The sequence below is a fragment of the Cucumis melo genome, chromosome 9 (assembly GCF_025177605.1).
Source record: "Cucumis melo cultivar AY chromosome 9, USDA_Cmelo_AY_1.0, whole genome shotgun sequence".
Lineage (NCBI taxonomy): Eukaryota > Viridiplantae > Streptophyta > Magnoliopsida > Cucurbitales > Cucurbitaceae > Cucumis > Cucumis melo.
Window position 1 is genome coordinate 19570979 of NC_066865.1, and position 27079 is coordinate 19598057.

Genomic DNA, 27079 nt, shown 5'->3' on the forward strand with positions numbered 1-27079 from the left:
TTTATTTAAGAAGAATAGAAAAACATATATGTCAATGGTTAAAATATAAATGTTTAAAAGTTAAAATCGATAAAAAAAAATACATTTCTTTTGAGGTTGAATGATTGGACGAATATTGTTACTTTTATTTGTTGAACTACATGGTTCCTTTTATAACAATAACTTCTTTTTCTAGTGTAACAGATAGATTTTTTTTTTTTAATATAGTGAAATCAAATTAAGTTTATAAGTCAAATCGCATTCGTTGGCCAATTGTTTATATTTAAAATAAATATCCTAACACTTCCATATTTTTCTACCTTTAATTAAAATTTTATTGCCAAAAGTTTAGGAAAAAGAAAAATACAGCAAAGTCTAATTATTGTTAAGATAACAAATAGCGAATAACAATTTTTTTTTTGAGATAGTGACGAATAACTTATTTAATCCCTCAAGTAAAATAATGTTACCATAATTGTAATGTAACTAAATTAAAATTAGTCAAAATATATTTAACCTAAAGAGTCTAAAAAAAAAGTAATAATAATTTAAAGAGGAATGAGAGAGATAAAACTCAATTAAAATTATATTAAATTTGCTACCCAAAAGTATATTGTAGTGTTTTTTTTTCTTTTGTTATTATGTAAGGAATGTTATTCCGATGTAACAAACTAACAAAATGCATTAAAAATTTCTTCATCTTTGACTCTAAGTCTTTCTACAAAATCTTTTCTGTTTCCATCTTTGGCTTTTGAGTATTTCTTTTTTTTAAAAAAAGTTTGATACAACAATTTTAAAATGAGAATAAAAGTAAATTTGAATATATAGAAATGGGAAAAAGTAATTTTGACTTTTGGGAAAATTAGGTTGAATATATTAAAACCACTTGAAAAAAATATTAACAACTTACATAAATTTCAATGAGTGGGCGTGCCGGAGTGGTTATCGGGCATGACTAGAAATCATGTGGGCTTTGCCCGCGCAGGTTCGAATCCTGCCGCTCACGTTTTTTCATTAAGCTAGTAATTAAAACTAACTAACTTTTAATCATGACTTAAATTTAGAACTACGGGAGAATTTGGAATAATACAAAAGTAGTTTGAGCTTCTACCTATAAAACAAGGCCACACGCTTAATCTAAATTTACGTTGACCATCAATTTTGTGTTTATTGGTAGTTTGTCAATATATAATTTAAGTTTCAAGTAACATTATTAAAACCTTTTACTATTTTCCACCCTCTTGAGTGGGCCTTCCAATGTCTTTGATTCATCCAAACTCAACCAAATTGAATTAGGGTTAAGTTTAATATATATTACTTTTTATTTGTTTATTATTATTATTTTTTCAAAATTGCTTTGTCAAATATTATCATCTACAAATTTTAAATCTTGAATACTGATTTTTAACTATTTAGCTTTAACGATTTCAAATTTATAATAATTTAATTTTTGATCTTTTAACATATTAATAATTTAGTCTCTTTATTTTAAATTTGTAACACCTAGTTAGTCAATTTCTTTTTCACCAAACTTAATTGTCATATTTTTGTATGTAGACTTAAATATGTGTATATATAACATATTTAAAAAAAAAAAAAAAAAAGATAGAAATGCAAATGACACAATTTTGGTACAATTTTGGAAAAACTTGACAATGTGAAATCTAAATTCATTAATCCATTTCTTTACATCAAAAGGGCCCAATGGGCCTTTAAATTTCATTCTCCAAAAAATCTCTAAAACCCCACGTGTCATTTTCTTACTAAATTTGCATTTTTTAATAATAATAATAATAATAAAAAATAATAAATAAAGAAACACAATTTTCCATCTTCTTCCTTCCTTCGCACCTCAACTCAGAAACCCTATTTCTTCAGCCAATTCCATCCCTCAATCCAAAGTTAGTCTTTTTTATGTCGTTAGATCACTTAAAGGTACTACGTTTGTTTAGCCAGTTGCTAATTTAACCAACGCGAAGCAAAGACGATGAGCTTCATATTCATCATCTTTTCTGAAGCTCCATACTTGAATCTCTTCTCCACTTTCGAATCCCCTTTTTTCAACCATCAAATTCCATTTTGTCATCAAACAGTAAACTTCTCCACTTCCAATTTTCCACTTCTTCAAACAAAGCATTCTTTCTTCAAGAACATCGTCCAATATCATTACGTTTATCCCCTTCTTGTTCTTATTTTCTTGTTCGCTCAGTAACTCACTCTCTTCCTCTGTTGCAAAATCGAACGACAGTTGTTTTTTGTTCATCGACAGACGGCCATGGTTTTTGTTTAAATCCGTATCAGTAAGTTGTTTTTGAATTACTAGTCTTATTTCATACCCACCCATCTCTAGAATCCGATCTCTCATAGTCACCGGCATCGACGGAATCTCACTCTGGTCTACATTCTTCTTCCTCTGTTTCTTAGTCTTACTCGTTGATGCCTCCGTCGGTATCGGAGGGTTTTTTCTCTTGTGTGTTTTGTTCAATTTTTGCCGTTGAACATCAGGAACAGAGTTTGCCAGTTGTATTAGAATAGACGCAGCCTCCGCCATAGACAAGGGGAGTTCGGTTTCAGTAATGGGTTGCTCTTTCTTGCCGGCGCCGGAGGAAGATCCACGTCTTTTCCGAGGTATGTAAATATTGTCTAAATCAGGAAGATGATGACAGATTCTTAAGCCCCCATGAACTGTTGTCTCCATCACCGTTATTTGGTAAACACAGAAAGTGAATGTGAAATTGGAAATTGGAAATTGAAACAGAGTATAGAGAATTGAATGAAGTGATGATTTGTGAGTAATTTGTTTATGGGAGTGAAATGAAGATGTAGGAATTTAATTCCTTTTATGAATCTGTTGGTGACCGTTGGGGTAGGAAAATTAAATGGAAAATTTGGAACAGTAAAGGAAAATATTTGGAAAATGTGGATGGAAATCTCAAATCTTACGTTCTTCAAATTGGGTCAAACTTAGTCAAAGTGTGTTAGTGCCATAATTGCATTTATTTGATATTCCACAAATCCGACTGGCGGAGTAATTACTTTGTAAAATTTCTCAACACCTTTGCACATTTGTTCTCTTCTAATTAATGATTAATTGTATATTGAAATTTGTTTAAGCCAAAGCCATAGTTCGGACTTTTGTTTATTAAACCAAATAGTTTTATGGATTTTCCATTTATTTATTATGTTCCATTGAGACTATGTTCTCAAGGTTCATATATAGTTCATGAGGACATAAACAATGTTCATTTTTAAATAAAACGTCAACTAGGAAGTTAGAACTTAGAAGCGTTCAAACCTTAGCTAACAAATAAAATGTGTACGTTTAAATAAACATTATAATGTTTTCCTATATTACGTCTCATCCCAACAGTAACAAGTAGAATCAAAAGAGAAATAAAGTTTCTATTAGGTTTTACTTTCCTTACTCACATGAATAAACGCTCACAAATCATCTTCAACCTCACTTCCATTCAATTTCCTTCTACTCTATATTTTGATTTCGAACTTAACTTTTACTGTCTAAGAAATAAAAATGGTAATTGGAACAACAATTCGTGGTAGCTTTAAAATGGGTATTGATTTAGGGATTTAAACAAAATGTACATCCTCATGAAATTCCATAAAAGCTTGTCGCTTTCCATTTGATCCACAGGTCTCATTGATAAGGACCGGATATAAACAAGTCAAGAGGATCAAAGAATTTGAGACTGTCAGGAGAGGATATAAAGAATCAAACGTAGAAAGGGATCTTTGGGTGCGAGTAGGAAAAAACAACCGAATACCAAAATCGAACTCCAATTGTAAATGCTGGAGGTGATGGATATTCCAATAGCTTTGTTCTTGATTTTGAACTAGAAAAATTAAACAAACCCCACAAAAGAAAAGACCCCCGGATACGCCAATAGAGATATCGACAAGTAGGATTAAAAAACAGAGGAAGAAGGTAAAATAGAGCTGAGTATCTGTCAATGTCAGGGGCTTTGAGAGATTGGATTTAAGAGATGGGTGGGTAAGAAATAAAACTAGTGATTCAAAAACTAAGTTACAGATACAAGTTTGAACAATCAATGAATACAAATTAATTTTTAGTTTGATTTTGCAATAAAGGAAGAGAGTAAATTATTGAGCAAAGATTTTGGATGATGTTATCGAAGAAAGAATTAGTAGAAGATTGGAAATAGAGATGTTTACTGTTTAATTACACAATAGAGTTTGATGGTTGAAGACGATTGAAAAGTGGAGAAGAGATTCAAGTTTGGAGCCTTAGAAAAGATGATGAATCTGAAGTTCATCGCCTCTGCTTCACGCCTGTTAAATTAGCAACTTGCTAATTAAAGTTAGTACCTTTGTTAAAATATCCCCGAGTTGTTAGTAGTAATATGCATAGGTCGGATTGGAGATAAATTATGGACCAACTCGAGGTCTTAGCTGGCAAAAATTGAACTCCAATGGTCAACCCATCATAATCCAAACTAGAAATTTCAGATTGGATTGGGTTAGGGATTTTGTATCTTCCTTTTATACTTGTAGTTGAATTTTTGCACAGAAGAAAATAGATTATTAAATAGCTGCTTAGAATGCCTGGAAGACATGGGGGATTAAAAGTTAATTCATATGAATTATTGATTTAATTGACATTTTGTTGTATTTTGAGGGGCGGATGTTTTATTTTATGTAACTTTACGCATACAATATGAGTTGCAAATCTTATATAATTAGAAAATAATTAGTTAAATATACATATTAGTGTTGAAGTCAAAGGAGTGGGCGTGCCGGAGTGGTTATCGGGCATGACTAGAAATCATGTGGGCTCTGCCCGCGCAGGTTCGAATCCTGCCGCTCACGCTATTCATTATTTTATAAATAAGGAATTTGATTTTTTGTCTAGCTTTTCATGATTTGAAGAGAGATAAGGTGAAGAACAAAAAACACAAAAACAAAAAGTCAAAGGTTTCCTAATATTTTCTTGAACTAAATCTCAATCCCCTGAAGATATCCTAATCGAGTTAGGACTTATACTTTGACTTAATTTTAGTTTTAGTTTCATCGATAAATAAATACCCAACATTCCTCACACAACTCTCTTTCTTTTAATAAATATATAATAATACAGAGGAAAGAATAGACTGAATGGTGACATAAAAGAAAGATGAGCAACAAAATATTTTTAAGGAAATGTGATTACCATAATATTTTAATGCATAGTATTTAAAAATGTACCTACAGGAGTGAAGAATGTTATTGTTGATTATGATGATGATTAGGAGGATAAACTTAAGTTTCATGTCAAATCATTAGTAAAATATTTCTCCTTTTTTTCCCTCATAAACAAATGCATTTTACCTATTTCATATTTAAAATTTTGTTTTTCTAATATGAAATTTATAAAACAAATATGTGATTTTTTTTCTTGAATTTTCTTTCCCCCACAAATCGAACTCCAACCATTTTTATTTTTTCAAATTTGAACCCATTTTTTTTTTTAAAAAATAGTGTGCAAATTTATTTTAAAAGATATTTCTCAATTCACTGTTAATTGAATTTCTTCAAAATTGTAAATTGTTAATCATAAAATAAATCAAATATTTTAGAATTAGTCAAGCTTATAGTATATTTAGAAATTTTAATTAAATCTCTTTCTATATTTTCTAAATCTCTATTTCTGAATTTCGCAATACCTGATTTGAGTTTCCTTTTATCTTTTTATCTTTTTTTTTTTTTTTTTTTTAATTTTATTTTCCTATAGCGATAATTGTATTTAAAACTTTTAGAAATTTATCTTTCAGATTCACAAGTCCAGTCTCATTTTTTTTTGTTTTTTAAATATCTTTCTCCAAAAATAAATTTAAAACTCGTAGAATTTTATGGCCTACCTTTCATATCAAGTAAATAAAAATTTTCATTCCAAATATTTAAGATTTAGCTTTGAATTCTCATTTGTCTTTTAAAATTCTTTTTGAAGTCTATGCCACTTTGGATAAAAAATTAATACTACAATTATTATCTTTTAAAATTTTACTTTAGGCTATATATATATGTATCCCATTCTTTTAATAATTGTAGTATTAATTTAGTTTCTTAAACAAAATATCTCTATTATCTCCAAAATCATTTAAATATGAATGTATATAATAATAATAATAATAATTTTTTGAATGGTGGACATTTTAAAGCAACTTGCTTTTATAGCGCTTAAATTATCACCGGTAAGGGATAAATTTAATTAGATGCACTAAAATAATAAAATGATTATAATTAAAGAAATAAAGAAATAAAGAAGGAAAGAAAGAAGTATACATAAACATGTAAATTTGTGTATAGCAGTAAGACAAAGGATTCCAAGAGAGATTACGGGTGAAGAAAAAGAAAAAAAAATCCAACGCTCCGAATTTTGTGGAGTTTAAGATTAAACAAATATTGAGATTAAAATATAATTTTCTTTAAAAATTAAATAAATTAAATGAAAATCTTAGATAGAATTAGATATGGAGTTTGACCTTTTTTCTTAAAGATCTCGTTCCTCCAAAGATTTCCTAATCCACTTAGGACTTAAATTCCTACTTAGTTTTAGTTAAGTTTAGTTTAGTTTTAGTTCTATAAATAAGTGAACTCCCAACAATTCTCTTCATTTTCTGCTAGCAGTGTCTTCATTTCAATGGAAGAGAGGATAGCAGTTGAAGGCTTCAGAATGAATGTTCATAGTTTCAACCAATTTTATGTACCCCAAAGAAGAAGATCTTTTCGTGTTGAAATAAAAGAACAATCCAACCCTCAAACCCACCTTCCCATCTCTATGTCGGAGGCTGCAGATGTTTTAATAGAGATGGCAAACTCTGTTCCTAATGTTGAACCACAACAAATTAACAAAACTCACAAAAGAAAGAACCCTCCAAGGACCAATACTGCCATCAAGAAACAGAGAAGGAAGAAGAAGGTAGAACAGAGTGAGTATCCGTCAATTCCTGAGATGCCGACGACAATGAGAGATCGAATCGAGGAAATGGGTGGCTATGAAATTAATCTGGTTATTCAAAAACAACTCACAGATACAGATTTAAACAAGAATGAAGGGCGTTTGTCTATGCCCAAAAAGAAACTTGCGTTTGATTTTACAACAGAGGAGGAGAGGAATTTGCTAAGCCAACAAGAAAACAAGAATAAGAAAGGGATAAATGTAATGATAATGAATAATATGGTTGAAGACATTAGAAGCATTTGCTTGAAGAAATGGAAGATTGGAAGTGGAAATGGAGATGTATACTGTTTGATGACACAATGGAATGCATTTGTCGAAGAAACGGGATTGAAGAGTGGACAACATATTCAACTTTGGTGCTTTAGAAAAGATTATGAATTTGAGCCTCCTCGTCTTTGCTTTGCTGTGGTTAGGTTAAACTAATTAGCAATTTGCTTACTTTACACTTAATTATTATTATCTTGATGTAACAAAGACTCCCCTTAATAAATTATTTTGATATTTGTATTGATATGTAGCGACCCTCATTCTTAATCAAAAGTGATTACTATGATATTTATATGTAGCGACCCTCGTCTAATAGCTATAGCAAGGAAGAATCTTTGATGACGATCTTTCATATCAAATCATCAACTAAATTTTTCTCATTTTTTCCATCATAAAGAAACACCATTTATGATCTACAAAATAATATTAAAAACTCATTTTATATAAAAGATAAATAATAGATTTTTTTAATAAAAATTCATAAAATCTAAAAGAAAAAAGAAATCTCCTATTTCTTTTAGCACTTACGTTGAAGCAATAATAGATTTGAAAATTTTATACCTATGAATCTACATAATTAAATGGGAAAACTTTTGAAATTTGCAAAAAGAAAAAAAAAATCAGATTACCTACAATTCAGGTTAAAATAAAATTTATTTTTTTAACATAGAAAAATAATTTTAGTTAAAAAGGATTCAAAGTAAAACAAAATAAATTTTCAAAAAAGAAAAGTACTTATGAGAAAAAGTGAAGTGAAGGAAGAAACTATTAATTTTCCTTTTTCTTTCCCTCTTTAGTTGATTGGGTGATGATTACTAGGGATATATTATGTAATTTGAATAAAAACTATATATTTTTTCAAAATTTAAAATCAATATAAAACAATTACATCGTTTTTTCTTCAATTTTTTTTAATCTACGAACCACCTCTATTTTTTTCGAATTTAAGACTCTTTTTTCAAAAAAGTATTCCAATAATAACAATCAGATATTATATTATAATTAACTTGATATTCATTTTATAGACATTTTCCAATAGAGCAAAAAAATTAAGAAATCTTTTCCCAAAATAGAAAAAATTGACAAATTATCTGTCCTCTATGGAACAAAACTGCTAAAGGAAAAAATGACAAAATTTATTAGATTTTTCTATGAGACAGTAGATATTTTATCAAATGTTCAATTTTTTTTTTCAATTTTTCTTTCTTTATTATATATATATATATATATATATATATATATTTAAAATTTATTTTAATTTTCACCAACGTTGGTTGAAAACGTTGAATTTTGTTTTAACTCTTTTTCCTTTCTTTTATTTTCCCCCTTAAATATTGCAACTTTATTTTTAGTTTAGTTGTGGGGGAAAGAAATCCACAAGTACAAAAATATAAATTTTGCTGTTACATTAAAACTATAACAAAAGTAACTGATCATTATATTCTGCCTATCATGCTACTAAATTTCCATTTCATTAACTAATAAGCTAAGTCACCGATTCTCACTAATACTATAAGAATTTGTAACTCTCTCGATGCCATCAAAGCATTGGGATACATATAAAAGTGCTTCGATAAAGGACTTTTTGACGCATAGAAGACCGTTGAGAGAGAATTTCCCGACACAAACATGAAGTAGAACTCCCAACGCAAGAATGAATCGCGTCGGGAGTAAGGAACTCCTAATGTGCTTAAGTACGACGTCAGGAGTGTCTCTATCCTACGCCTACTAGAAGCATCGGATGTGAGTAACAACTCCCGATGCCTTTGTGCGTCGGGAAATGATGTTTTTTTTTTTTTTACTTTTTTTTTCAATTATTATCTTCCTTTTTTTGTAACCTGTGGAATTTTTTTGAGTTGCTATTCGATGTAAATTAATAAAATTTTTAAACAAAAAAAAAACACAAAATTAATAACTACATTGAAATACCAAATTTTAATTTACAAAATTAAAACATATTTCATAAGAAAAAAAGAGCCTTACAATAATGTTTGTTTGAAACAAATACATAAAACAAAAACACATCATCTCTCATCGCCAGACGTCATCTTCGAATGACAAGTTCACACCTACAATCACATGAAAGTAAAATACATTATTTAAACTTCAAATAAACTAAAATGAATACCAAAAACCAAAACGTTTTGACTAACAATAGTCCACACTAACAATTTATTTCTAAGTTTGATCCAACCTTGCTCATCATTAAAGACTTAAAAGATAAATAGGTTTGATTATTGGAAGTTAACAAAAATGGAGTTGAGAGGATTTAAATATAAAGGAAAATATTTTAAAACTCGGGGCAACTTTGTCCTGAGTTTCAAAATCTAAATTGATTATGTTTTCATCTCAAGGCATCTCGTGGGAACCAAATCTAAATTTTACAAGCTAGCTAACTAAAGAAGAAAAAACTACATTCCAAAACAATTAATACCACAATCAAATTGTTTACGTTTCACATAAAAAGAGGGAAAATCTAAAGATTGGAAGAACAACCAAATTGTTTACATTCTACTTTCAGCAACACTCAGATGCAAAATTTGAAAATAAATTACATATCGAAATCTAATCACAACCAAGGTAGGTGGCATGCATCAGCGGCACCGTAGGATAGACAGGAAAGGATGTACAGATCTGAAGGAGGGTATTTAATGGGAATTCCCGACGTACCCCGATAAATGTCGGGAGGTCCTAATTAATCTCGACACTTTACTAAAAGCGTCAGAAGTACCTATACCTCTTCTGATGCATACATGCACAACATCGGGATATGCATCATCATTAATTAAATAATTCTTTTCGGCTCACTATTTCCTAACGTGTTGGGGTAAGCGTCGGGAGTTGACATACATTTTTCAAAGCATTAGTGCCGATGTCGGGAGATCGAGGATGTCTCGATGCTCCTTGTTGTTGCACCGGGAGATCCCTCATCTCTCAACGGTCTAATCCGATGTTGAGAGAACCGAAATTTCTTTGTAGTGTAATTTGAATATATTTATTTTGTTTCTTAAGTGTACAATATTTCTTTATTTCCGAGCGCAAGATGACAACCTATCTACTTTGAAAATCTTGTGTTAGTAAGGTTTTTTTTTTAAATTATTTCTTATAGGTTAATGGTTTATCGTTTATGAGAATAGGTCAACAACATTGGACTAATTGGGTGGATGTAGAAACATGAAAAATTGGATGATTTGGTGGGTTTTCTTGTGATATTGTGACACATTTGGAATTTTTGCAATCGTGTGACTAAGGTTATTTGATATTATTTCTTCTCAGTTGATGTTGTGTCATTTTTGTGTGATGAGAACAAGTGAGTAACGTTGAACCGCTTTAAGTTGATGAGGAAGCATGGAAAACCAAATGAATTATATTGGTGATTTTCTTTTGGTGTCATTCATATGGAAGATCGGTTTTGTGGAGCCTAGTTTGATTCAATTTAGGGGTTTCTCTTGGTGTTCGACGTATGATGTAAACTAAATCAAAGTCAATCGCAAACGATTCGAATCGATTGAAAGAGGTGTAGAGTGACCATACTCAATTTACGTGGGCAATTAGTATAAAAAGGAGCCATTCTTTCTAATATGGAATCTCTAATTTCAACAACTTGTTTAAATTTTGCTAAACTACCTCACACCAAATATCAAATTGCTTTTAGACAGAGATTATTGAATTCATCATTTTCCTCTATTATATGAAGCATACAATTTCAAACGTAAAACTCTAAAATTCATGATCTCACTAAATAGGAACATGTAAATTAAATACAACCTCTCCTTACCAACATCTTAGAACTCAAGGACACAGGCACATCAAACCTTTTGATCATCTCATCTCAATCTCTTTTAAGCATATAAAACCTATTAAAAAGGCTTCATAAAATGACAATATTAACACGTATTATATCTCACAAGCTAAAACTATAGAGATGGTCATAATACAAAACATAACTTGGCCTCCAAAAGTTAGTACAAACTCATCCCATCAAAATTGTACTGTAGTGATGACATTGGAGAAGAATTCCTCAATGACATCTTCTCTCTTTTGATTTGAATAAGTTTGTCAGCAACACACCATGGAAAACTCAAAAAGTGATCTCTTTGTGTACCTTCATTGTAACGACCCCAATAATCTGGATGATACGTGACACAGTACCACGCAGATGCTCTTGCGTATTCGTCGTCTTCGATGTCTTCATACGTATACTTACTTTCATTCTCATTGAACCAAGACCTAACCTCCTTTCTTAGAGACTTCATAGCAAAGGCAATTTGTTCCAAGTCATTCCTTTTATCAAAAGACTTCGCCATTTTCAAGATATTTCCACTAACTAATTCAGGTTCTGTTTTAATACCATAGTAATCCATAAGGTTCCCCAATTTGAAGTCGTACTTAGTTTTGTAATCAAAAGCTTCTCTCAAATACTTTTCAAAACCATCTACTTCCATGTCTGGATCGTAGCATTTGGTAGCAACTTCCTTAGTGAAAATTTCAAAGGTGTTGACATCAGATGAAACATCTTTCACTCCTCTAAAAAGCTTCCCGAGAACACCATTTGATACATAAGTTGGTTTATCGGGCTTGTCCATGAAATCAGGATACTCGTGGACACGAAGGTTGCGTGGCAAGTTTGCTGGCACACCAGTCTTTGGGAAGTCAACAGCAATGGAGAATAATTTTGCAAGTTTAATACATTCAGCACTCATTGCCTTCTTAGAGTTCTTATCTGCAAAGACAGTGTGAGCATTCGCAATGGCTCCAAGACCATCATTCACCATGTAATTGGCAAAATATTTTTGAACTTCCTGTATCAAAATAATCGTATTTAATTCAAACTTATTGTAGAATAAACAATTACTTGTAAAACTTTAAATCTGAAACGAATGCATATTATTATATAAAAAGAGCAAAAAAGATGAACATATTTGAAATAGTAATAAATACGACCTAAAACCACACCTCAATTGTGACATCATGATCCAATTGTATACTTGGTGCAGGCTCGTAGCTCATAGGTTTAACTTGTTTAATACAAGTTAGCTCTGAATCCCAACAAACAAAGTACAAGTCACCATCCAAATCACTCCCGGAACACTCGTTTGGGTGAGGCCTAATTTAACATATTGAAATATTAGTTAAAGGATAATTATAAAAAAATTATTGCTACAAAAATAGACTAGCTAATGAATATATGTATGTAACTTAATACAAATCTTTAGGAAATGAGCTACATGCAAGCATGAAATTAAATGAATTTGCAACAAATATGGATATGTGATAAACACTCAGTAGACAAGTAATTCATACACAATAAGCTTTCCTACCTTTTTCCTTTCTGTGGAAAAACAACACAGTCCACCATGTGATGTAGAGCTTTCACATCAATAGCATCGAGCAAACGCACGTCCCCTGGGTGTAAACATGGATTTTTAGCAACAACTACTTTACCTTTGACTACAAAATTTCCCTCGCTTGATCTTCCAGGGACAGAGCAATGAACAAACACCTGCCCATATTCTAATGTTCGAGTTTCATCTAGGCAACCCATCATTGTCCTTCCCCGTGGAACAAATATCCTTGACTTGGTCTTCAAATCTAATAATTTATTTGCACGAAATGTCCATAGCATCATATTTAGAAAAGGTTCTTCATTTGGCATGTAAAACGAAAGTAGTTCCTTCAAAATACTAGTCATTTCTCCTGGGGACATCAACTCTAACACTTCTAATGCCCTTGATGGATCTTCTAAAATAGAATCTAGTTGATCTATAGCTTCTTTTTGTTTTTTCACAAAAACATCATCCCCAATTCCAAGAGTTGATAGAAGGTTTATCACCTGACGATTAAGAAAGCATGGTTGGTACTTACTCCACAACAAAACATCAAGTTGTGTATCAAGTGACATATACTTCAACATACTTTTTCGTAATGACAATTTCTTTTCGGATGTAGGGTCAATAGCTACAACACCTTTGTATCCAGCATATCGAATCTGAAAGGCAGATGGTGTATGACCGGTCAAACCACATTTTTTAGCTACTTTCTTAGCTAATGTTTTAGATATTTTTCCAATCCCATCGGAGAAACAATACATAATGTTCTTCCTTTCAACTTCTACATCAGGAATAACTTCAATTTCATGTTCTTTAACGCACAAAGTTTTTCTAGATGAACCAAAAGATTGACCAAGTCGAGCAGCATATTTTGCCACATTCCTTATCTGGCGAAAGTCACCCATCCACTCTCTGATATCTGCTGCACTTAGCCCCTTCCTCGAAGCAAACATCCAAAAAGAATTTTCTCTTAGTTGACTAGCCGAGAAAGCCAGAAACTCAAACTTTTTATCACCAATGACTATACCATTTTTTAACACAGATACTACTCTATCATATACTCTAGTTCTTGTATTATTTTCAGGAGATGATGAACGTGGAGCTAGATCAATAGAATGAAGTTTATCCAATTCCTCATCAACAAAAGACACACGAAGAAAATTATCTATATCATCAATAAAACGACGGACTACTCTGTTAGAAAGATTGGCCTCCGGACCACAGAAGTACACTTTCAACGGTGTAATTTGAACTCTATGCACATACACTAGCCCATCATCTAGAGAAACATTAGGTTTCCATGGAAGCTGATTAGAGACGTAGTATGAAAGATATTGGTCTTTGAGCCACTTTTGTGGTTTATAACAACATTCCTTCAAATTAAAGAGTTTTTCTAAGGCATGCTCTATGTAGTCAGGATGAAATCTACTCGAATCAACAAGTCGAAAGAATTCATCATCTAGCGTCGGTCCAGAAAGATAACCACGTTGAAGTAGGGCATTGATTTTGAACAAAATTTTATAAGAGATATCAAAGGCTTGGGGTGGAGTAATGATAGGAACCAAATTTGAATTTGAGACGAAAGAAGAACCTTTACGGAGAATGAACGGAGCATAGGTCACTTTGTAGCCGACCAATGTTTGGAAGAAAGGAGGAAGGTGATGTGAAGGAGAAAATTGCAAACATAGAGTAAAAGATTGTCCAATGCAGGAAGATGGAGTGAAATCCACATCCCTAATCCAACGAAAACTGTTGGATTTGTTGGAATATAATGGGGAGGAGGAAGATGATGGAGTTTTCCTGAAAATTCGTGGAGCACCTTGCATCTGCACACAATTCAAACAAAATTCAATATAATATAACAAACCTAATAATACTCGCATTAACATGCATGGAGATCATGCATATATGTATATATATATATTTTATTTTTTAGTTGAATAAGTTATTATAAATTAAATATTTTTCACTGGTTAATTTCAATTCTTTTTTCAAACTAATTAAATATTGATATTCCTAAACAAGTAATATATATGTTCATTTACGACATTGTAATTTGAGTAATGAAAAAAAAGAAAGAAAGAAAGAAAAGAAAGAAAGAAAGAAAGAAAGAAAGAAAGAAAGAAGAAACCTGAATGAGAAAAAACTTGGAAGGTTGATTGAGAGGGCAGCGAAACTCAACACTCAAAATATTCTCAAAGCAAAGCTCCATTTTGTAGTCATCAACTTCATAACTCAAATAAAACCATAATTTCCTAACTCCATTTCCAAATTCCACATTCCATTTCTCTCCTTCCCAAATTACCCTCATTTTGTCCTTTGAAATCATGCTTCCCAACTGCCCCTTCACGTCTTCCATTCTCTCCATTTCGGGGCCACCACTTGTTGCCTTCTTCTCCACTTCTCTGGCTTTCAGATATGAACTTTCGAACCACAGTTTCTTCTCCTCCGTTGTCGCCTTCGCCACTATGTACTCAGCTGCTAGTTTGCTCTTGAACCGGACCGTCACAGATGTGAACCGGGTTTTATCGTCTTTGGGTTTTGAAATCCTCACTGTCGATACGGTTCCATCTCCTGTGTGATTCTCGAGAAATTCCTTCACCTCGTCGACGGTCACCTTGGGCCCAAATCCGTAAATTTCGATCGTCTTTTCCATGTGGTTGTTTATTGTATTGTAGCAATTTGTTATTCAACTGCATGTTTTGTAAAAATATATGGATGCATGAATTTGTGTGATGTTACTTTCATCAAAACCATATCGAGAGCTCATATTCCAGTAGTGTAATTCGAGGATAAAATTTTCATTTCATCTATCCATTTAATAAATAACATTTAAAAAATTGCTCCATCCTTCTCGTCTACTGATATAACTATATACTTCAAAAACTAATTAAAAACATTTAATAAAAAAGTTCACTACAAGACAAAACTATAACTGGATAATTAAGTAAATTACATAATCACAAAAATAAATCTAAAACAGATTCTTTTTTAAATTTTACCACCCAACTAAAAAAGAAATTTTGAAAGCTAAAATACAGTACTATATGTCTCAAAATGTTGATCAACACACTTGTCACCATTGATACGACTAAAAAAATGAGGGAGGGAGTTACGTATATATATTGATATGCTAATGAAAAAATAACTACATATTTTGAACATTTTAATCCTTGCAATACAATTTTAACGTGTACGTTGTCATTGTCAAGTCTAAAATAGCTCAATCGTTAGATTGTGATCATAGTTAAAATAAGTAGAATTCAACTTATATAAATTTTACATTATCAATATCGATTGAGTTAAAAGGAAAAAAAGAATTAGTGCATTGAATTTGATCAGTTGGATGACAGTTTTTTTTCTTTTTTCTTTGCACAAAATCACAAGAATACAACAATTCAAATAGAAAGAGAGAAAGTTTAGGGTAAGAGAGAAAGTGAACCTGAAGAATATTGGAAGCAAAAGCAAATTAAACACTGAAAGCTGTGTGAGAAAATATGAATCCAAAAAGATGGAATTTATAGAGAAAAAAAATTAAAGAAGGAGGAGACTATACTTTTAGTCAAAGTCAAGTCCTAAAGAGTTAATTGGGTCATCAACTTCTAGACCAAGTTTGTGCCTTTCCTCCTCTTCACTAATCTCTTATTTATGACATAACATATTCAGATTTATTTTTTTTTTCTCTTTACATAATTCAACAACTCAATTTTAATTTTATAATTTAAATTATTAATCCAAATTGTTCCCTAGATGGGTCCCTCCCTAATAGAGAGATAAAGAGAGGGCTCCACACGTTTGAGATGGAAAAAAGTTGTGGTTTTTTTCTTTTTCTTTTTTCTAATATTTTTAACACATTACATAGGAATGTGATTGGAAACTTACATAAAACTTCTCTTACAATCATACTCCTATACTCCTTTTCTTATTCACTTTCAATTGGAAAAAGTGACCAATTGTTTTCCATTTGTATGGACCCATTTGGATGGTTCTTTTTTCATGTCATTAGTTAGTTTCTCTTACTTCAAATCATATAAATTTAGGTCTTGTTTAATAATTCGATAATTTCGTTTTTAATTTTTCTAATTTTTTTAAAATTAAGTTTTTTTTTTTTTTTTAAACATTTGTATTTTTGTTTAAGTTTATGATTGGAAAAATTGGAGGGGAAACTTTATGGTCATTGAACACTTTGGTCCATAGTTTGAGCAGGAAAGAGCCTTCGCGGTTGCATATACCTACCGATGGTTAATATGGACATAAGCAAATAAATAACCAAAGTTATTTCCTTTAATATTTTGGTAAAACCTGCCTTAGAAAAGGTGTGGATTGGGAAGGTTTAATTTTCCTTTAACATATTTTAAATTTTCATTTTAATTAAAAATCATAAAACACATTTATTTTTTCTTTAAAGAAAATCACAAATAAAGAAATTGGAAAGTCCAAAAATGAGTGACTTAATAGTTCAATGAAATTAATTCGAAAAAAAAATCTAAAAAATAGAGTTTGAACCTAATAGGAAGATAGAAACTACATTTACCACTTAATTAGCTAATAATAATATTATTCTTATATAATATATATATATATATAGTATCAAGTCGAGAGGAACTTTATGCAATACGAAATTTGTCAACAGTTGCGGTTCTAGAAATTTTATTTATGAGGCTTTATAGATTATTAAAAATAATCTTTGGACTTGAAGGGTCTGGTGGGGTTGTGAGGCAGTTTTACCACTAGGCTTACATCTAAAATTAATATTATTTCAATTTTTTTTATATACACATGTATTATAAAGAGCATAAAGTTGATAGAAGGATTGAGCCTACTTAGGCATATGCTAAATCCATTCGTGTCTGTCAATGATGACCTTACATCCTAAACATGGGAGGTTTGATTCCCCCTCCTCCCCCACCCCACACACACGCTCCCCCAACACATTTGTTGTACTAAAAAATGCTATAAAAAAAAAAGGCAAATAAAACTGAAATATGAATGGTTGTCTAATATGCAACAGATGTTGTTTCAGTTATGTTAAGAGTAGAGTTCAAAGGAGATAGACAGGCAATACAACACAACGAGGTTTGTTAACCCAGTTCGATGAATACACATCTACATCTAGGGGCAGTTTGCCCGGGATAGAGACTTGTATTAATAACAACTACAACGACAGTTGAATGCATGGTTATGATTGGAGAAACAGCACTATGATCCTTTGCTTCTGTGCTGTTTTTCGAATTGTTCAAGACAGAACTAAATTATGAAATATCATAATGATCATAACTATATAATAAACGACATAAAGCTCCCCCTCAATGGTGGCACTGGTTGAGGGTGTTTTCAACGTCGACTTTGTAGAGCTTCTCTATCCAAGTTTCTTTGTTTTCAGAGTTCAACAAAAACCACGACCGAAAGCTTAGTAAACTCCATTATTTGTACTTGATGATACTTCCTTAGGAAGTAACTAATTTGTTAATAATCTTAAGCACTTGGGTCCACTTTATCAGTTCAACATAATCCTATTTTTAAGGGGAGAATCTTAAGCTGGTTGTTAAGAGAAATAATCATGTGGGACCAGTTTGCTTAACAAAAACGATCTTCCTTGCACTTGTTAAACGATGAAACATAGAAAAATGTATTAAATAAACACATATTTCGACTAATCTTACTCTACAATATTTGAGTGTCAGAAAGTATGAGAGTAAATCCTAATTTCATCGTAAGTAGGCACCATGAATTAAACTTATTTCATCGTAGCCTTTTATCAATTGTCCTTTATTCACCAATAAGCCTTAAAATGTGTTTGGTTTAATTTGGTAAGTATTTGTTTTTTAGAAACCGTAACCAAACACTTATAAGGTTTTTTTTTTAAGCCCTTTTTATTAAATATAAAAAAAAAGTTTAAATATACCTTTTAACTATGAATAACAAGTCAAGTTTCAAAGTTTGAAAGGGGTGATTGTGAAATATGTTTTTACAAGTTTTAAATTTGGCAATATAAGAAAGAAAGAGTGTGGAGCAAGTAAAAGAACCAATCTTAGGCCATAAGTTTTCAAAATAAGTAGGTAATTGGAATAATATTATTGGGGCACATAGAATTTTGGTATAGTTGATAGTCTCTTTAATTTTCAAGTATACCATAAAGTTTGAAATTGAAAAGAAATAGCATATTGGATTGGAGGGCAAATAAAAAAAATGTTGCCTTTTCGCTTTTTTCTAATACAATAATCAAGTCTTATCAAAGAAAAAATTTCATTGAAACTATCATTATTCAATAGGAAAATTGTTTCAAAAAGTGACACGTGAAGACAAGAGAAACAAACATATAATTTTACAACATCTCACAAATATGAACATTAAAGTAATTGAGATAAATCCAGATTACTAATAGACACAATATATTGCATGTTTATCGATGTCTATCAAAATGACGTTTTGATATATTTAAAAATATTTTCAAAAGTTTTGTTATTTCTAAACCCTACCCTATTTAATTTGGATATATTGAACCTACAAATTTTCTAATGGAACTAATTTTTTAATTAAATCAGAAAATAATATTTTTGTCTATTTAATTTGTTGATACATTTTTCTAAATTAAATCGGTATTGTTGCATTTTTTAAAACATCAAATTTTGGTCAACTAAACCTTAATCTAGACTAAAGTATAATTTTAGTTAACACGAGTTTAGTTTAACTGTCATCTATATGTTTCTAAGTACAAGAGATCTCAAATATAATTTGATTTAGTTTTAAGAATTTTATATCTTTTTTCTTTTAAATTTGACTGAAAAATATGTCTTCCGATAGAGATGAAAATCGGAACAAAACATAATTAATTATAAAAGATAAAAACTAAAACTCCATTTGGTAATCAATTTTCTTTTTGGGATTATAGTTTTAAAAAATTAAGTCTTTTCTTTTTTTCTATGATTTTCATCTTCTTAAATAAAATAATAAAATAGTTGAATCCTTTAACAAATTCAAAAAATAAAAACAATTTTTTAATAATTACATTTTCTTTTTTCAAAACTTAGGTTACATAGATAGAAAATAGATGATGGAAAAAAAATCATTTATAAACTAACAAAAAAGATCAAAATTTTACCAAACCAAGACTACATGATTAAACAAAAACATGATTCCAACAAGGTTTCATTTTGTGTCTAAGTAAGTTTTTATTGGTGAGCCTAACTAACAAAACTTATAATTTAAAGAATAGATTTAAAAGGATCCATATATAAGAAAGAACTTACCAATATTATTGTTGATCTTGTTTTTTGAATTGAAGTTCATTGATCATCAGTTATAGTTTCTGAAAGTACATGTAACAAACCGAACTTAACTTGTAAACAAATCTTCCCTTTCTCCAAGTTCAGCCTAGCTCCAATGACCATCCAATACCCCGGACTGTCCTGTGGCCCCTTACGCATCTCCGACAACTCCACGAACTTCACAAGCTTCTGCACCTGTACCGACATCGGAGGCCCACCATGAAAAACTCCCGAATCCACTATCACAGCAGCCTCGGGTGGCTTCTCTTTGAGGGCAGCCGACGCACCAGTTAAGGAGGTGCTGATCGCTGAGAAGATACCAGACTTCGGGGAGATGTCGGAGGAGTGGCGGGCCCAATTGGTTTGGACGATATACGAGTTAGAGACCTTAGAATAGAGGAGGCGAAGATGGAGGACGGTTTTTGAGTCGTGTTGTTTTACAACGAGGAGTTGGGCTCCGGTGACTATGAACGCTGCTGGGGAGTTGTCATCACCGGAAGTGGTAGCCCAAGCGGGGTCGTACTTGATTGGAACTGTACATACATGTGAGAATTTGTTGCGATTTAGTGGCTCGACGTAACGGTCGTCCGCAATATGTTGTGAAGAATGCCAGTAAGTTTGTTGAGTGATGTTGTTTTCAAGAAGAAGAGGAGTAGTTAGAAGGTGTTGGATGTGAATGGCCAACCTACAAATACAAAACTTTAAATTTAGCTCACGGTAATTCATAGAAGTGATATGATACTAAAAAATTTATTACATTTGTTACCTGTTTGATTTAATGCCTTCCAGATATAATCTCATTCCTGTAACTGGTTTGTTATCCGCTATAACCTATAAATAGCTTTGCATACTTCAAATCACAGGTTTGAAGAAGTCGCCACAAGCTAGGCTCGAAAGTTTAAGTAGATGAGTCGTTACGGTTTACCTGAGTTGTATTTACATATAGTTTTGGACCCATCAAGTTGAGTTGAAGGGAAGGAGAAGTAGAAATATTGGGAGTTGGTCCTAAAGGAAGATCATTATGGATGGGTGCCCAAATCTTGTGCACTTGAAAGTCCAAAAAGTATTGCAAGTCTGCTATAGGAGGTTTGTCTACAAGAGAAAAACACATATAAGATCAAGAGAAGCAACACGAGAGGGCAACGATGAAGAAGAAGAAGAGATTGCATATATGTACATCGGAGATAAAGGTTAATGGCATGAGACAGAAATCCTTTGCCCGGAATGCCTTCGAGAAGAGAGATGATCGGTATGAACTGAAAATGAATTGCGTCGGGTGATTCGTGGACGGTCGGGAGCCACTCACAATGACTACTTGCTGTTGGACTTCCTCCTCTTTTTGAAGTGATCACTATGATTCCCTACCAGAAAACAAGCAAAAGACTAATCTCAAAATCATAAAGAGTTGAATAGAAGATTTTGATTATATTGTAGACTTTGGTTTTCTTGTACTTACGTCTTTTGCACTGACAGAAGAGAAGTTGCCAAAAGCCACAAGTTGGGGATCAAACAAGTTGAAAGCTTGTGGTATCTGCATCCATGTGGGCAAACGTACAAGTTTAGATTTGTACAATAATTCTATGAAGTATTCTACGAGTATGTTTGGAAATGATGTTCTCTAAATGTTTAAAGACGCTTTTCTTTTGAATATTTATTTCTTTAAATGTTTAAAAAGTCATTTCAAATAAACTTTGTAAATAATTTATCCATTTGCCTCAGGTTTCTAAAGTAATGAAAGATGACCCTTTGCTATTGTAAGAGTGTACCTAAGAGCGTAATAATTATTTATATGTACACAATTGTGCTCTCCCTCCCTCGCGTTTCTCTTTACTAGTCCTCTCACAAGCTAGGATTCTTCATCCCTTCTACTTGAGCTCAATCACGGCTCTAAACCCCTCGTTAGCCATAAAAGCTAGAGGTACTATCAGTAATTTTATACATGTTGTTAGTGCATTACGGTAATAATGGCAGTGAAGTCGACTATCCAATTTAGGACAAAAAACATTAACCATACAAAATTTAGTTCGTTCATATAAGAGAAATAGCAGTTCCAAACACAAATAAAACTGAAGAAATTATATGATATATATAAGAAATGAGAAGTATACCATTTATACCTTGGGTTTGTGATGATCTTTAGGTTTAGAAAGTGGTGGAGGAAAAGTGCAAGCTCCATTGAAAAGCTGATCTCCCAACTCTTCCAAGTGGTTTTTGAGCTCTGATGGTTCCAATTTGGATGATTTGTCTTGCCTTACAAGAACCACATCATGTCCTCCAATGCTCAGCCCAACTATTATATGAGTCCCATACTTCTCTATGAACCTGGCCATAATTATATTTACCCCCTTTATTTAAACTTCAATTTTTTGTCCTATTAGATCGGTTCGGTTCATCAGTTCGATTCAGTTTCTTACACCCTAATTGAGATTACAGGCAAACCCACCATGTATTTTAAAAAATTATAGAGAATGAGAAGAGTATTTTAGACAATTAAATTTCAATATACAGTCCAAAGGAACAAAGATCAAAATATGAAAAAATATCCATTTTTCTTCTGTGCAACTTTGGAAGAAAATTAAGTCCAAGCCCATTTTTCCCCTCTCTAATTTCCTGGAGGCCATAAACTAAGCGACAAAATATAAGTCTATGTTTTTGTCTTTCTTTCTTGAGTTTGACAAAACACAATTTTGCAGTAAAGTACACTAAGACAATATTGAGTGTTCATATTATTTCATGATCATAGGGAAATTTATGTTTCGGAAGCCAAATCTAATAGTTAGTATCTATCAATTTTGAACATTATAATATATTAAAGATTGGTTCAGGTTAGAATAATACATAGGTTGTTTACACCTTGGCAAATATTTAATTGTTAAAGAACGGAATTTCTTTTTACGATGTAATTACAAAAAAGTTGCATGAGATATAAATATAGTCTAGACTTATACCTAACCATTACCCAATTTTCTATATCTTTGAGTTCTAACAATCTTAACAATGATATATTTATTAGTATAGAGGTAGAAAAAGTGAATTAGAACACAATGAATTAAAAGTCAATCTAGACCCTGAAATGATCATCAAAAGAGGCTTGCCCAACAAATTTCTATGTCTGAAATTTGTTAAGCATTTAATCACAATTACTAGATCTTATTTCAAAAGGATTAAAATCGCTTATGAACTAGTCAAGATAGATCGAAAACAATTTAACATAGTATATAAAAATTAAATATCTATTTCAAAATAATTGAGTATAACTAAATTAATCCTAACTATTTCAAGACGACCGTGACATGTTAACAATATATAAATATTTAATTAATTTAAAATGTACCTTCGTATTTGAATCCCTCTACCCACACTCTCACTTATGTCTTTGTCAATAAATAAATAATGCCAGCAATTAGATCAGTTGACTATTATCTATTAGAATCAAGGTTCGAGATTTGTTTATTAGCTTTGACCAAATACACAGCAATCCATAAGATGTTGTAAATAAATTAATAAAGCTGATTTTTTGGACTTCTCCATTTTTTAAAATTCAATTTATCTATGGGTCGTTCATGTAGAATTTTGTTAATAAATTAATAAAAAAAATTTCTAGAAAATAAAAGTTAACTTCATACTCCATGTCGGTAGCTAGAATAGTTTCACACTATTTGACATGCATGTTAACATGTCAAACAATAAACATAGGTAATTTAATTTTTTTTATTATAGTTATGAACTTTATTAAAGATTTAAAAAGAAAATAAAATCTACATCATGAGAATGAATAAGACTTGGGATATGAAGAGATATATAGAAGCAAGACTCCATGAACAACCAATAGGTGACCATAGAGTAATTGAGAGCAAAAATGGAAGGATATTTTTTAGACTTTCTAATGTAATGAATTGGTCAGATTTCTTGTAATAAGAATATCATTAATCTATTGAAAAAATAAATAATAAAATTTTGAATTGAAATAGATTTTAAAGAATATATTTATTTAAGTCTAATTTAGAAGATTGTTTAAAACATATGAATTAAAATAGAATTTAAATTTTAAATAAAGAGAAAAGGAATTGATAAACACATCTTTGGAGCAGCATGAACTTTTCATATTCTCTTTCTCAATAGCTGTCCTGTCATTGATAGGTAAAGATTTGTTAAGCTAATAATTTCCCACTTGCCCAAGTCAAGAATCCCAACCTATTTCTCTCATCATATTTCAAACATATCACACCATAAATTTATTACTATTGTTTTCTATTTTGGATTAAAATATTATCTTGGTCCATAAGGTTTAAAAACAATTTAATTTTAGTATTTTTAATCTCCATAGTTTAACAGTGATCTATCTACTTTAACTGAATCTTTACTTTATTTTTAAATGATAGTTTTTTTTCTAGAGAAAACATATTATTACATTTTTATTACGAAATTCCAAAGAATATTCGTATATTGATTTTTCTGGTCAAAAAATTGTTATAAATATGAAATTTATAGATTCGACAAAATTATTTTAACATGTAACTTAAAAGAAAATGATATATATGAATTGGCTTAAATCTTACTATATATTCTTTTTTGTGGTGTTTATGATATATATTTGTCAATTATATGTTCGTCTTTAATAAGGTAACACGAAGTTGTTTTTTCTTTTCCATAAATTAGACGTTTTTTTAGCAATGTTTTTTTTTAAAAAAAAATTAAATATATTTTTTTAAAAAATGAATTAAAATATTTATTATGCTTCTTAATGGTATATTTTAGGATTTACAGTGATATAGCTACTAATGATGCCTATGGAATATGCATATCTCTTTTGGGTTAGCTTTTTCTAAGAATTAAAATTTTAATTAGTCAATAATCATTTTACTACATTTTAATAAGACAAAAACTTAGGTGTAGTTGGACTATATGGCTGCATCTATCTCTTTTACCACACTTGTTATAGCAATAAAAAGTTGTCTTGTGTCGACTTTTATTTTTACTAATTATTAATCATTCAATAAAGGGTGTCTAATGGGTTATTTTGTTAGATTTTTATTCTAATTAGAAAGTTTTTAAACAAAAGTCATAAACCATTTACTTTGATGGTTCAGCTTTTGAAATAAATTATATATATATATATTCACTCATTATAGTCCTTTAACCATCATTTCAACTTTGAAATAAATTTTTTAAAAAAAAAATCATTGAACTTCAACTTTAGCCACTACCATATAAAATTTAATAAAATTACCCCATTATCTTCATTGAAATCATCACTTTTAGCTTAAGAAATCATTATAAATATTGAGAAATTAAGATTTATAAAACAATATTTTAAAAAAATCGAGAATTGAAATGTTCAACAATTAAGATATTAACATCATCTTTGAAGCATAAAGTATTTCCAAGTAAAAACTATATCCTCCCTCTCTAATTTTTTAATTTACGGTTAATTTATAAATTAATTGATATTTTTTTATTTTGAAAAAAAAAATAGCTTTAAAATTAAGGAATTGGAAGAACCTGGCGATAGCAGGGGGATCCCACGTCGACGGCACGGCGGAGCGGACCTCATCGGATAGGCGGAGCGGATAACGATCAATGTGAGCGTTAAAGAGGCTGATGAAATAACCATCAAGTCCTAAGCATTTGGTATTCACAGCATCCGTTGCCCAACATCCACTCTGAAATCCGAACATGGAATTAAACGATCCGGACGGAATCTTGCCTGGAATCGAACATTTCCGATTGAAAAGTTCCGACATCTGAAAAATAGAAACGAAATTTCAAAAAAAAAAAAAAAAAAAAAACAGAGAAGTGAAGAAGAAATTTCAATTTGGATGGCGATTAGGTGTTTATTACCTGATTGAAGTTGAGAATATCGGACTGGTAACGAGTTCGATCACCTCGATCACATTTAATATCGACAGAAACGTCTTTGACGGCGCCGAAACCAGGTACGATTAGGTCTCGTCTCTGAGATTGGTTGAGAAGAACGAGACTGTGTACGCCTTTACAGTATTTGAGGCGGAAATCGGAGGTGAGATCGAATCCTTTTCCTAAGCTGTTGAGAGCATTTTGTACTATTTCATCTGCCATTCTTGTCTGTTTGTTAGTAGAAGAAAGGAAATTGATGGAGGAATTTGAACGGGGGAAGGAAAGGAGGTGAGTGCGTGGATTTGCAAGTACTGTTTGGTTGAAAGAATGATGAAATTTTGAAGAGAGAAGGAGAAAAAGAAATTTGGAAATGGGAATTGGGAAGTTTGTTGTTTCCAATTTGGTTTTTGTTGGATGAAAGTTTAATTTGATATGATGAAGTTGGATATTCTCTCTATCTCCATCTCTGTGTGGAAATTTTGACATGGTCATCTATGAAAGTTTTGGCTAGTCAACCAAGCCACTCCAAATTTTATTCTTATTTTTAATTTAAACTTTTTAAACTACCCTTTTTTTAAGTTCGAGTCTAGTTGACACGAATAATATGTAAGTATTTTTCTTTTTCTTAATGAAAAATGTAAGTTACGTGAATAATGAGGTAGTAAACTTCTTTAATTATTGATTGATGATGAATTAAAGAGGGGTTGATTTTCTTTTTTTTCTTCTATCTAACCCTAACTCATCCAAATAACTCAAGTTCTCACATACTTTCTTAATAATCTTTATACTTTTAATTTTAGTGGTGGTATTTTAATAATTTTTTTAATCTCGTTAAATTAAATTTTATTGAAATTGGTTGAATAATAATAATAACAACTTTCATATGTAAATATATTTTTAATTTTTTTAATAAAAAAAAGTTGAAGCACATCATTTAAGGGTGATCAATATAAATAGAAAAATCAAGTGGACCAACCAAATTAAAGGCAATCTAATAAAGATAAGGAAAAGTTCCATGGATATCGGTTTGAGAAAACTCAAATGGACAACATTTTTTTAAAAATTTCAAATGTTTAAACTGACCGATCTACCATACAATGATCTATTTATACTCTTCAATGGTTGGTTTGAACATTTACTAAACTAACCATAATCGAATGCAGTACCAATTTGATTGGAAAACCGACTTCAATTAGTCAATACTCACCCCTAGCATCATCTTTGTCTAGCTCTTGCGATATCGGCCAATTAGAAATTTTCATGTGGCAATTGATATATATTTCTTTAAATATTTTTTAAAATAAATAACAAAAGAGAGAGAACATTGAGTTAGATGCACCATGTCTTTCAAAATTTAAACAAAAATGTTAATATAATATCAAAGATAAACAAATATAGAGTTA

General features: G+C 30.9%; 3 protein-coding genes and 2 non-coding genes across 8 annotated transcripts; 3 read left to right on the top strand and 2 right to left on the bottom strand.

Moving 5' to 3' along the window:
* The first annotated feature begins 903 nt into the window (after positions 1 to 903).
* Positions 904 to 985, top strand: TRNAS-AGA (transfer RNA serine (anticodon AGA)). The gene has a single exon. It is a non-coding gene; the product is annotated as a tRNA-Ser (tRNA).
* Positions 986 to 2129: 1144 nt separating this feature from the next.
* Positions 2130 to 7516, top strand: LOC103504467 (putative B3 domain-containing protein At3g24850). 4 transcript variants are annotated; one of them, XR_007823785.1, is made up of 4 exons: positions 2130 to 2279; positions 2485 to 2607; positions 4727 to 4803; positions 6622 to 7516. XR_007823785.1 is itself a non-coding variant. In XM_051090430.1 (3 exons), the coding sequence occupies exon 3, from the start codon at positions 6635 to 6637 to the stop codon at positions 7376 to 7378; it is 744 nt and encodes a 247-aa protein (XP_050946387.1). In that variant the 5' UTR covers positions 2460 to 2607; positions 4727 to 4803; positions 6622 to 6634; the 3' UTR covers positions 7379 to 7516. The 4 variants fall into 4 exon arrangements, 2 of the variants coding, with proteins under 2 accessions (XP_050946387.1, XP_050946388.1); XR_007823784.1 differs by lacking the exons at positions 4727 to 4803; positions 6622 to 7516 and adding an exon at positions 3632 to 4610; XM_051090430.1 differs by lacking the exon at positions 2130 to 2279 and having other exon boundaries at positions 2460 to 2607.
* On the top strand, positions 4743 to 4824 carry TRNAS-AGA (transfer RNA serine (anticodon AGA)). Its single transcript has one exon. It is a non-coding gene; the product is annotated as a tRNA-Ser (tRNA).
* A 3419-nt stretch (positions 7517 to 10935) lies between the features above and the next one.
* LOC103483034 (probable RNA-dependent RNA polymerase 1) lies at positions 10936 to 16032 on the bottom strand. Its single transcript, XM_051090429.1, has 5 exons — positions 15995 to 16032; positions 14684 to 15245; positions 12544 to 14378; positions 12179 to 12329; positions 10936 to 12024 (listed from the first exon to the last, which is right to left on the bottom strand). The coding sequence occupies exons 2-5, from the start codon at positions 15206 to 15208 to the stop codon at positions 11185 to 11187; spliced, it is 3351 nt and encodes a 1116-aa protein (XP_050946386.1). The 5' UTR covers positions 15209 to 15245; positions 15995 to 16032; the 3' UTR covers positions 10936 to 11184.
* A 3755-nt stretch (positions 16033 to 19787) lies between these two features.
* On the bottom strand, positions 19788 to 26138 carry LOC103504476 (MACPF domain-containing protein At1g14780). Its single transcript, XM_008468823.3, has 8 exons — positions 25662 to 26138; positions 25323 to 25564; positions 21938 to 22142; positions 21277 to 21351; positions 20998 to 21181; positions 20746 to 20912; positions 20587 to 20651; positions 19788 to 20505 (listed from the first exon to the last, which is right to left on the bottom strand). Exons 1-8 carry the CDS (start codon positions 25896 to 25898, stop codon positions 19839 to 19841), a joined length of 1842 nt encoding a protein of 613 aa, XP_008467045.3. The 5' UTR covers positions 25899 to 26138; the 3' UTR covers positions 19788 to 19838.
* Positions 26139 to 27079: the final 941 nt, after the last annotated feature.

What these genes read in the sequence shown, in the direction of transcription:
- LOC103504467 (XM_051090430.1), top strand. Translation starts at nt 6,635, where the DNA reads ATGGAAGAGAGGATAGCAGTTGAAGGCTTCAGAATGAATGTTCATAGT.
- LOC103483034 (XM_051090429.1), bottom strand. Translation starts at nt 15,208, where the DNA reads ATGGAAAAGACGATCGAAATTTACGGATTTGGGCCCAAGGTGACCGTC. An exon ending in TTTCCACAGAAAGGAAAAAG is followed by an intron (nt 12,330 to 12,543) that starts GTAGGAAAGCTT and finishes ATGTTAAATTAG; the next exon opens with GCCTCACCCAAACGAGTGTT. An exon ending in ATCATGATGTCACAATTGAG is followed by an intron (nt 12,025 to 12,178) that starts GTGTGGTTTTAG and finishes ATTTTGATACAG; the next exon opens with GAAGTTCAAAAATATTTTGC.
- LOC103504476 (XM_008468823.3), bottom strand. Translation starts at nt 25,898, where the DNA reads ATGGCAGATGAAATAGTACAAAATGCTCTCAACAGCTTAGGAAAAGGA. An exon ending in CTTCTGTCAGTGCAAAAGAC is followed by an intron (nt 21,182 to 21,276) that starts GTAAGTACAAGA and finishes GTTTTCTGGTAG; the next exon opens with GGAATCATAGTGATCACTTC. An exon ending in TATATGTAAATACAACTCAG is followed by an intron (nt 20,652 to 20,745) that starts GTAAACCGTAAC and finishes AGCTATTTATAG; the next exon opens with GTTATAGCGGATAACAAACC.